Source organism: Oryctolagus cuniculus, chromosome 7, assembly GCF_051225735.1.
Source record: "Oryctolagus cuniculus isolate XC-2025 breed Fujian yellow rabbit chromosome 7, ASM5122573v1, whole genome shotgun sequence".
In the NCBI taxonomy this organism is placed as follows: Eukaryota; Metazoa; Chordata; class Mammalia; order Lagomorpha; family Leporidae; genus Oryctolagus; species Oryctolagus cuniculus.
Genome location: NC_142873.1, coordinates 49,816,409 through 49,827,909, shown reverse-complemented (window position 1 = coordinate 49,827,909; position 11,501 = coordinate 49,816,409). Strand labels below are relative to the sequence as shown.

Here is an 11,501-nt window from a genome sequence, read left to right as displayed (position 1 = left end):
GCTTTCTAGTTTTATGTTACTAAAATCCCCTTTTATGAAGCGATGGTGAAAACAGACACAAGTCATTGGTAATTATTTAACAAAGGTCTTGTTTTTATGGCAAAATAAAGAACTGGCAGTCTTATGTTGCTCATCCTATTTTGTTGTCATTATACTGCTCTGTGAAATCCAAGTTTGAGACCCACTGCCCTAGTACAAAGCTTGTTATGAGGACTGAAATAAGATACAGGGACATGCATCGCTTATAAACAGACACAGGCTACCCAAACTTGGGTTAATTTCAATCGTTACCTCTAACCATCATTCTCCAGTTGGGTATTCCTGGGAGTATCTGGATGCCCTGTGTTGAAGTTGAAACTCCACAGGTTTATTTTCCATCTGTATCGATCTGTTCACTACATTTTCACAAGCAAAATAAAACAGACTTATTTCCTTGAAGGAAAGTAGAGAACTATTCTTCCCTTGGTTTAGATTTCTCTCTGCCTCAGTGGAATAGCTGCTATCCTGCTCTGCCTTCCTTTAAGTTTTTATTTCAGAAGGCACGAATCCAAGGCACGAACCCTTAGCACCTCTAAAGTCCATCACAACAGCGGGTTTGGTCTGTTTCAGTATTGGGACTGGAAAGATTTTGCACCAAATAACAGTGGGTGTTTTTTTTCTTCAATTAGCATAAGACACTTTGTAACTGGACATTAAAAAAATAGTCAAACGACCCTAGCATCATAGGAAGAGGTGCAGAAGGACACAGCCTTGTCCGGCTTTGGTTTGGAAATTTCGAATGGGGTGGTCAGGAGGCTCTTGTGTCATAAATGTCTATCGGGACACTCAAGTGGCAAGAATCGCTGGTCTTCCGGTTTATATTTTTGATCTTAGAAAAATAACAAGCAGGTGTGCTTTCTTTTCTCCAAACAGCTGGTTTTGAATGTTTTCTGTCCTTTTTGGTATTTAGTATTTCTTTGCAAATTCTAATTCTCCTTACTGCCGCCACAGCAGAGGGACTGCAGTTCCTGGCCGCTGAGGAACACTGGTTCCGCAGGCATGCAGGGACTGAGAATTTCAGGCTTCAAAACGATTACGGTTGCCCTCATCCACTGTGTCCAGGGAGCTCCCACTCTCTGAAGGGCTTTGCTCTGTGTGGAGACGGTTCACAGAGGGTGATGTCAAAATGGTCCCTGCCCTCACAGAGCTTTTGATCTGAAATGGGGGAAGCCAGACTGGCGACGTACAGTTCTAAGAGCATCCATGCAAGTGCATGACTGAAGTACAAACTCAGAAACACTAATATGGAACAACTGAAATAAGGCTGTCCTCCAACAGTTCATGGAAATGCACATGATGAGGAAATTAAGTGTGGATCTTGAATTTTTTGCATGCAAATAAATACATCTTTTAATTCAATTTTCCATGAACTTTTGGAAGCTCCCTGTAAGATACTAGCAAGACAATGTTAGATACTATTAGCAAGATGAGTAAGGTATTAGATTTGGAGCACACTGGCACCAGATTTGGTCTGATAAGAGTAAATTATGCTAACTATTGTTTTAATCGATTTCAGATGAAACTGATAAGAAACATTTTTTTTTCTGGCTCTGCCACCAATTGCCACTCTTTACAGGGCAAGCACTAGATAGAACTGTAGCTTGAGAAGATTCAAAAGCAGGTCTGTGTGGCTGGGATTATGAGCTGCTGGTACTGAACAGAGGATAGAGGACCACTCGTACCCTCAAGTCCCCATAACTGCAAGAATCTCTTCCATGAGTGGGGGTGCCACAGCTGCTCTTGCCTTCCCAGGGAAGAGACGCAGCTGTAAGATGGTCTACCTAATTGGGAGCTTCTGGGGCTCCAGAAGAAGGCACGCCGTCTGCTCTTCAACAAAATGCAGAGAGCGGACGTGCATAGGCATGCATATGCTGTAATCACAGGCTGGGCATTGTCCATGCCTACACTTAGGACCCTGCCACCACGTACTGCCTTCCAGGGCTCCAAATCTCGGGGTGGGAGGAAGCTTTAAAGTGCCATTCTGGTTTCCCTCTCTTAAAGATGAACATCACACCTAATTTAAGACTTTTCATCACCCTTTAAAGTGTTCAACACATATTGCTGTCATTAAATACAGCAGGCATAGAGTTGGGTCTTTAGCCTAATAGTTAAAATGCATCCCACGTTAGAGTACCTGGATTTGAAACTCAGCTCCAGTTTCTGACTCCAGTTTCCTGTTAATGCAGACCCTGGCAAACAGCAGGGGATGGCTCAAATAAGTGGGTCCCCGCCACCCACACAGGAGACTAAGATTGCCTTCCAGGTCCTGGCTTCAGCCTGCTGCCTATTGTAGGCATTTAGGGAGTCAACCAACAGATGGGAACTCCTCTCTCGCCCTTGCTTTCCAACTCTGTCTCTCAAAAAAATATACTAATAATTGTAAAAAAATTTTTTTAGAAAGCAATAGACATATCACTTCGGTTGCATGGGATCCTAATCCTATGGGGGATGGGGACAGAGCAGGATCCTCCCCCATGAGCTCATGGTCTGGTCTGAGGGCAGCCATGAGCAAACTGCACAACTCTAGGGCTAGTGAATCTGGAGGAAGAAGTGTCCTAGGATAAGGTGGAAGTTTTTATCAGTCTTTCATATGTTACAGGTTTGCACTGGATGAATGACCCAGTTTGTATACATTCTCCCTGTCAGTTCAATCCCGTTTCCATTAGCCATTGCTGTGCTGGGGGCATTATTTACTATCATGTTATTGGGATCCTTTTTCTATAGACCAAATCTCTAGCCCTATTAAAACAGCCACGTTATAGACCTTGACACCTTTTCTGCTGGACACTAAATGTGTCCTTGCAAACCTTCCTCATCCTGTACCATGCGTCCTTCCCAAAGCCCTCTCTAGCTCCTTTGGATTTAAAAGAGTAATAATAAAAATATACTGCCCTCAATTGGTAAAGCTATTAAGAAGGGTTTCCAGATTTCAACTTAGAGAAAGGAATACATAAATTCAGAGCAGCGGAGTCAGAGAATCATGTAGCTCTGATTGCAGGCAGTGTATCTCAGTGGCGTAGTGGAAAGAACCCAGCATTAAGCATCAGGCAGACAGAACTGCTGCTAATAGGCTCTCTAGTCTTGGCCCATGGCCTTGGCCTCTCTGAGCCTCAGTTTTTGCGTATGTTGGAATTAAGTTAGTTAACGCTTAACTTAGCTTACACTGTGTGCTGGGTTGTGGGGCAGGTACTGAGTACACAACCATAAATAAGACCAACGTGGTTCCTTCTCATGGTGATTGAAGGATCAAATGAGAATTAAAGAATGTATGTCAAAGGTCTGTCCCCAGGTAGATGATCAATAAGTATCGGCTCCTTTTCACTTACCTTTAAACACATGTTTACATATTCCAACATAACAAACGTAAGGTGGCTACAGACAATCACACACATACACACATTGTGCTGGAGGCCCAGACACCCACAGAATAAAGAATTTTTTCAGCAGTATGTCTTTTGGACCCTACATCAGCTGATGGTCTGGATTTAAGTCCACGTAACCATGGATTTTTATTTATGGTCAACAATGAATTCTTATTTTTTGGTGGAGTTCAAGGAATAATAAAGCTATTGCCTTTCAGAGCTTTTGTGAAGAGAATGAGAACAGGTATTACTATCAAATCCGTTCTGCCTATGAATAAGCTAATGGAAGCAGTTTCTTTCATGCCTCTTTTGTCCCTAGTCCCAGCCTACACAGAGGATGCACTCAATAGATACTGTTTACATGTTGGCTGTTTCAGCAATGCAGAAAGGCGCTGTATCCGAAGAGTTAGCAAAAAAGGGAGTGACCCAGGGTTGCACTGTGGCCGCTGAGCTTTTGCCTTCTTCCTCCTCTAGGTGGGTGAGAAATGGGTGACTGGAGTTTCCTGGGGAACATCTTGGAGGAGGTGAATGAGCACTCCACAGTCATCGGCAGGGTCTGGCTCACCGTGCTTTTCATCTTCCGCATCCTGATTCTCGGCACAGCCGCAGAGTTCGTGTGGGGGGATGAGCAGTCCGACTTCGTGTGCAATACCCAGCAGCCCGGTTGCGAGAATGTCTGCTACGATGAGGCTTTCCCCATCTCCCACATCCGCCTGTGGGTCCTGCAGATCATCTTCGTCTCCACACCGTCCCTCATGTACGTGGGCCACGCCGTGCACCACGTGCGCATGGAGGAGAAGCGCAAGGACCGCGAGGCGGAGGAGCTGTGCCAGCAGTCCCGGGGCGACGGGAGCGAGAGGGTGCCCATCAGCCCCGACCAGGGCAGCATCAGGAAGAGCAGCAGCAGCAGCAAAGGCACCAAGAAGTTCCGGCTGGAGGGGACTCTGCTGAGGACCTACATCTGCCACATCATCTTCAAGACCCTCTTTGAGGTGGGCTTCATTGTGGGCCACTACTTCCTGTATGGTTTCCGGATCCTGCCCCTCTACCGCTGCAGCCGCTGGCCCTGCCCCAATGTGGTGGACTGCTTCGTGTCCCGACCCACTGAGAAAACCATCTTCATCTTGTTCATGTTGTCTGTGGCCTTTGTGTCGCTCTTCCTCAACATTATGGAGCTGAGCCACCTGGGCCTGAAGGGGATCCGGTCTGCCTTCAAGAGGCCTGTCGAGCAGCCCCTCGGGGAGATCCCTGAGAAATCCCTCCACTCCATTGCCGTCTCCTCCATCCAGAAAGCGAAGGGCTACCAGCTCCTTGAAGAAGAGAAGATCGTGTCCCACTACTTCCCATTGACTGAGGTTGGGATGGTGGAGACCAGCCCCCTGTCTGCCAAGCCTTTCAGTCAGTTCGAGGAAAAGATCAGCACTGGACCCCTAGCGGACATGCCCCGGAGTTACCAAGAGACACTGCCTTCCTATGCCCAGGTGGGCGCACCGGAAGTGGAAGGGGAGGAGCCTCCAGTAGAGGAGGCCGCAGAACCGGAAGTGGGAGAGAAGAGGCCGGAAGCTGAGAAGGTGACCGCAGAAGGGCCAGAGATGGTGGCTGTGCTGGAGGCGGAGAAAATAGAGCCCCCTGCTGTGGGGAAGGAAGGAGAAAAGGAGGAGCTGCAGGCTGAGGTTGCCAAGCAAGGGCTGGCGGCTGAGAAGACGCCTCCGCTGTGTCCGGAGCTGACCTCCGAAGATACCAGACCTCTGAGCAGGCTGAGCAAAGCCAGCAGCAGAGCCAGGTCAGATGATCTAACCATATGAAATGGTGCCAAAGGAAGAAAACCTCCAGCTAATATAGGGCAAAGCGAAAAGAAAAGGTACCAACATGGCTTGAGGCTTCCGCTTCCTCCCCTGACTCTCATCCCTAATTGGACAAATGCTGCAGTGGCACAGTGCATACTGGACAACTAGGAAACTGCCCATCCCCAAAGTCAGGGCCATCCAGCTAAACCTGTTGGCCCCTCGAGCTCCCAGTCTCATATCACTGCCCTGTGCCTCTATCCCCATGGCTGGGGGGAACACTTTTTATCCCCATTGCTCTATAGATACCCTTCAGTCAGAACTGTGGTTGCCTCACAGCCCTCTACCAGACTTAATCTCACTAACGCAGCCAGATTCTACCACCCTACCACTTCCTTAACTGATGCTATGTGACCATACTGTAAGGATTCCATACTGCAAAGCCCACAGGATCCAGACAAGTGATTGAAATTGGGGAAATAGGCTGCAATGGAGAGAGGGAGGGCTGTGCCAGTTGAAGAGCCGGGCTGGCTGCTGCTCGGTTCCAGGCAGTGACGACCACACAGTGTTACCTGGCTTCTGATTTTTCAAGAGAAGCCAGGAGTCCGAACTTTGAATTGAAATTTTCAGAAGTTTTAATGTTAGCAATCCAAGTTTAAATATGACACGTGGGCCAAAGGAAACGCGTGCAAACCAAATTTAACCTGTTTGGCTCCAATGTGTGATGTCAGTTTGCTCTGATGAGCTGACTCGGCTTTCCTGCGGAATTGTCATTATTATTTACAATCTGTTTTTTGTGGCTTCTGAACTCCATTTGGCCACCTTGAGGCATTTAAATAATAAGTTCAGAAGATATCCAGATTTCTCGCTGACCATTCTTTAGGTTCATGCCACTGAACCTCCTGGTTCTGAAGCAACAATACACCCTGTGTTGGTAGGCATTCTGCCCCTGGCACCAAAACCTCTCCCTGTGAAATTACAAGGCTTTGAGGCCTGGTCACGGTTTAATTCCTTGAAGCAAAGAAGATCCTCTTCTTTACTTTCTTTACCAACATCAGTGTTCAGCATAAAATCTGTACCTCCTTTCATTGAAGGTTGGGAGCAAGCCAACTTCTAAGCGGGAGGATACTCACAGGCCTTTTGCTGAAGAGTTAGCTCTCAAGCCAAAAGAGCCATCAGGGTGACACTAGGGGGAGCCTCTTACAAAGTAGGTATCCAAACAGCGAGGGTCCCAAAGTTCAGTACTAGGCCAAGCTTCATCCCTGGAAAGGACATAGATGTTAAAGGGAACAAGAAGAATCTCAGAGATCTCTGCTCCTATGCCCTGGCAACCAACCCACCTCAAACATACAGTCCAGTCAGGGGAAATCCTGAAATAAGTGCAGGTACATGGTTCACACCAGGAGCAATCTTACCCAGAGTCACTTTCCAGAGCAGAGAGTGAAACAGTAACTAAGTTGGTTTGTCTAAGCCAAAGCTATATTTCATAGACTGAAGTGCCAAGGGCAGGGTAAGAGGTATAGAAACCAAGTTGATTTGTCAAGGATCTGGACAGGACACCACTAGGAGACTCAAAAGAAGTATCCACAAATGCTGCCTGTCCACCTCACCAGCACCATTCCAAAGTGCGCAAGGCCCTTTTACTGCCCTCTGGTTAGCAATTTCCTTTTAAGATACTCATTCTAGATATGTCTTTCTAAAGCAAGCCTTCTCCAAAGCTATTCCTCTACTGTGACCGTATTCCCATTCCTTGGTGCCCTATTCTAAAGCAAAGAGGTCTAAAGATTAAATTCATTCTAAAGTATGATTGATATTTACTCCCGGGAAAACTTGCATTTAGCAAAGAAGCCCTAAAACATATGAGAGCATGTCCGAAAGTTCATGGAAAAAATGAAGCTTAAAGATTTCTTTTGGTGCAAAAAGAAATGGAAATCCACATATAGTTGTTTCATAGTAAATATTTTCCATGAACTTTAGGAAGACATTTCATATTTTATCTAGGTAACCCAAAATGACAAACCTTCAGTGGAAGAATGTATCAGGCAAAGACAAGTTGAACAGAAGAAATATTTATCTTGTATAATGCGATTTTCTGGATACTGTTTGACTCTAACCCTTTTTAAGCAACACTATTCCACACAACCTTATCGTGCCTAGTGAAGGAAGAAACAAAATTCTGGGCCTGAGAACAAGAGAATGCATCCTTGACCCCAATGGCGACACTATTCCTCCTACAGTTTTGCTATTGGTGACGCATTTTAAAAGATCATTAGTAATAGCTTTATCAGTACCAGAATAAAGCATCTATTTCAGCCAGGACCCTAAGCAACAAAGAAAAAAAAACATGTATTATCCCCAAGTTAGACTGCTGGGGCTGTTTGGAACCAACTATAAAGCTGTAGGTGAGGGCTGCGGGTTTCCTTGTCTTGAGCGGGACATAGGTGTATCAGTGCTTTCCCTCGGATGAAGCAGCATCCTGCTCCAATGTCCACACCACTCTGCCACCACGTAAGTTAGCAGTTTTTCTCTTAGTCTTCCCAAGAAGAAGAGTAAGCCTATTTTGGAAGAAACAGATACAGGCATCAAGGGACCAGGATTTTCTATTTCTGCCATTTAGTTTCTATGTTACTATTGTCTTTTTTCTTTCTTTCTTTCTTTTTTTTTTTTTTTTTTTTTTTTTGGACAGGCAGAGTGGACAGTGAGAGAGAGAGAGACAGAGAGAAAGGTCTTCATTTTGCCGTTGGTTCACCCTCCAATGGCCACCACGGCTGGCGTGCTGTGGCCGGCGCACCGCGCTGATCCGAAGGCAGGAGCCAGGTGCTTTTCCTGGTCTCCCATGGGGTGCAGGGCCCAAATACTTGGGCCATCCTCCACTGCACTCCCGGGCCATAGCAGAGAGCTGGCCTGGAAGAGGGGCAACCGGGACAGAATCCAGTGCCCCGACCGGGACTAGAACCCGGTGTGCGGCGCCGCTAGGTGGAGGATTAGCCTATTGAGCCGCGGCGCCGGCACTATTGTCTCTTAACCTCTCTGTACCTCAGTTTTCTGTCTACAAACCAGAGATGGCGTTTACCACCTACTACCTCCAGGGATATCCTAAAGATGAACAAGTTGGCTGCCAAGCCTGGAGCCTGCAAAGTAGTGCCATTTCCTGAGAGAGAATCTAATGGCAGTAAGAGTGGGGAGAAGGGCAGGTAGGTGGTTTCCATCTGACCCTCCCTCTTGCCTGGCGTTACCTGGTGAGAATGTGGAATAGGCAGTCTGAAGATCAGCTGTCTCAGAGAAGAATCTGACCCCACAGGCTTCGTAGGAGCCTGAGGTTCTATGACCTGAGGAAATGGCTGGGGGCAGCATGGCAGTTGCTTCCAGCCTCTGAAATAGGACGCTGCTTCTTGAGCTGCTACGCAGTTGCTGCCAGGATCCCTTCAGAGGCAGCTGTGTGTCTGTGGTAGCTCCTAACCTATGCAGCAGCATCCCTCAGCTTCTATTCTGAGACAAATCATTATGACTGACTCTGGACTACAATCCCCCTGGGCTGCCATAGATCCAGCTCGAGTTCCTACTCCTAGTACGTCCCTTGTTAGATAAAGCTTTAGTGCTCGTGGACCTCCCAGTGGAAGCAGAGGAGGGCAGGACATCAGAAGTGCAGCTCCCTCCAGAGGCAGTGGGCTGATCACTTCGTAGCAGTTGGAACACCTCTGTCAGGGGAGGTTGGTGATCAGGAGGGATGAAGTCACTCAAAGTTCAGCTAGAAAGTTTTGAGTCTGGCTGTATAATCCCTAGCTAGCATTTGGAGCACTGTAAAAAGGCTGTGACTTCATCCCTTGACACGTGTGTGAAGTATCCAGCATAGCACCGGACAAGTATGCCCACCAGTCAGTGTGGCCTGGAGGGAGAGCCACAAGGAGCACTAGGAGTCAAGCCAGGAGTATTGGCTGCCAACTACTCTCCTTGGGGAGGCCGAGATCCCACCGACCTGCTCTCCATGACAGCTTTCTCTAGGTTAGTTGGGGCTAAGTTCTTCTTCATAAAGAAGATGTTGTTGCTGTTTTTAAAAACTTGCTAATTGGAAAATGAAAGGAAAGGTGGCCTTATCCAAATTTGGAAGTCTGTGTTCTGAAATGTACGCTGAAGCGATGACAGCCGTCACTTTGGAATACTGCCTAGATTGTTAAACTAAGATGACGATGAACAGTGAGCCGAAAGGTGAAGCTCCTGTGTAGAGGCGCCAGCTCCTGAGTCAGCCTCTGAGTCTGGGCGGGAAGCAGTCCATGGACACTGAAAGACCCTCACGCGGGAACTCTTGGGTGTGCACCATGTGGAAGGCCTGGGGCAAGATGAGTGCAGACTTCTGCCCCTCTCTGGTTCCTGAAGAGGGTCCTTAGGCATGCCTGGGTAAGAAGGAACACACACACCCTTATCCATTTCCCATCCCTCCAACCTCCTCCTCTCTCCTTCCCTGGCCCCGCAATTACATCTCTATGCACATCATGTGCCAATAAAGCACAACCCAGTTAACAAAGTTTCCATGTAAAAGATTTGCCTGGTTGGACAGAAAACTTCTCTGAGTGTAAATACAATCTGCAAAATCTAGTAAGTGTGTGCCTACTAGTGATAGTGAAATAGGGAGACTTGGAGAATGGAGGAGAATAAGGAAATGAAATTCTAGGTTCACCAGTTGGATAAGAAGAAAAACTTTTATGAAAGACAATTCACTCTCTACTGTCCTAGACAGTGCAACTCTCAAAAGAAGCTGGTGTGCAGCCCAGGCAGTAGCCACCAAGTAGCAGGGAGGCATACTCCGGTCTGAAGTGCCACTGCTTTCTGCAAGTTCTTCAGGGAACACCAAGAGAATTCTAGGAGAACTCCTTAGCTGCCTGGAAGGAAAAGTGGATGGTTCCATTGCCTTTTGATGCAGATTTTTTCCATCTGTGAAACAGCATAGCAAAGACTCAGCTAAGAAACTCACTCAGAGCAAGCTTGCTCTGGCAAAAGAGAGAGGCATTATTGGGATGGCGGTCCTCTGTTCTCCAATTCTCTACAGCCTTACGTCAGAGCTAATAGTCACATGTTAGACTGTTACAAAATGAATAAAACTAGCGTGACTTTTCACCATCTTGGTTTTTGTCTTTTGGCCTGTCAGGCAGGTGGACTGTGGAGAGACTGCCTCATTTTCTAGCTTTTCTTCCTTTGGAATTGAGGGCCTGGAAAATAAGGAGGTTGAGGTGAAGGTGGCGAGGGGTGGGAGGTGTATGTTGGTAATGAGTGAACAGCCAACTCTCTCCAGGGTAAAGAAGTGCTGGCCTACAGTGTTTGTCAGTTTCCTTACTATGAATTCTCCTACCAGTACCAATTTTAAGCCACCAACACAATGTCACTGAATGGAGAGCTGGCAGCAGTACATTATGGAATTTTCCACCATACAATGGACATGCACTCTACAATAGAAATAAATAATCTCAAGAGCATAGATAATACTAAAATCATCAGGAAGTGGTGAGCTTTGAGTGCTAACTCTGTGTTCCATAATTTTTAACCTTAAGCTTCTATACTTTAATTGGTAGTCATGTTTATACTTAACAACTGGCTCACTAATTTCCTGAAAATTTAGCAAATCACTCTTGCCAGCCAGCACAAGCCAGCTCCCAATACCTTTGAGGGGCATGACGGAGAGTCTGATTCAGGAATAACATAAAGACTCATAACCAATTCATATTGGTCAGTTTTGTCTTCTCTATTTCTGTGCACAAACTTCAAGAAATAAATAAAAGATATACTTGGATGGCCTATGGAAAGAGGCAACAGTATCATATTCTTTTGTGTGTCAATAACTGTAGCAGGAGTTACACTTGTTCATTATAGATAAAAATAAGTTGATAGCATAAAATTAGCAAAATTTCTGCCAGGGAGTTATCTTGTCAGTTACCTGCTCAAAATACTTCAATGGCTTTTCTTTGTCTACCTAATAAATTCTAAACTCATTAACGTGACTTATAAAGTCTGTTAAAATGGACTCCAATTCATGTAGGGAAGATTTCTGGTTTTACTTGCCCAGGAACAATTCTTCCTTCTTTTATAATCACATCCCCATTTTACCTATGAGAAACACCCAACTTGAATATAATCATGATGTACTCTTAGTCATGTTTATCTGATTTCCCATGGTCAAAAACCAGGATTTTTTACATTAATGGGCCAGTGACAAACTCTCCCTGGAATATGAATGTTTGTTTATTTGTTTGAAAGGCAGAGACTAAAAGACAGAGGTCTCCCATCCACTATTTGACTTCCCAAATGCAAGAGCTGGGCCAGGAGG

At 46.1% G+C, this 11,501-nt stretch overlaps 1 protein-coding gene across 1 annotated transcript; it reads left to right on the top strand.

Annotated features, from left to right (window-relative positions):
- The first annotated feature begins 3,564 nt into the window (after positions 1-3,564).
- Positions 3,565-6,040, top strand: GJA8 (gap junction protein alpha 8). Its single transcript, XM_002715651.6, has one exon. The coding sequence runs from the start codon at positions 3,887-3,889 to the stop codon at positions 5,204-5,206; it is 1,320 nt and encodes a 439-aa protein (XP_002715697.1). The 5' UTR covers positions 3,565-3,886; the 3' UTR covers positions 5,207-6,040.
- Positions 6,041-11,501: the final 5,461 nt, after the last annotated feature.

Bases quoted from the DNA above. Each gene is read 5' to 3' on its own strand.
- GJA8 (XM_002715651.6), top strand. From the start codon at position 3,887: ATGGGTGACTGGAGTTTCCTGGGGAACATCTTGGAGGAGGTGAATGAG.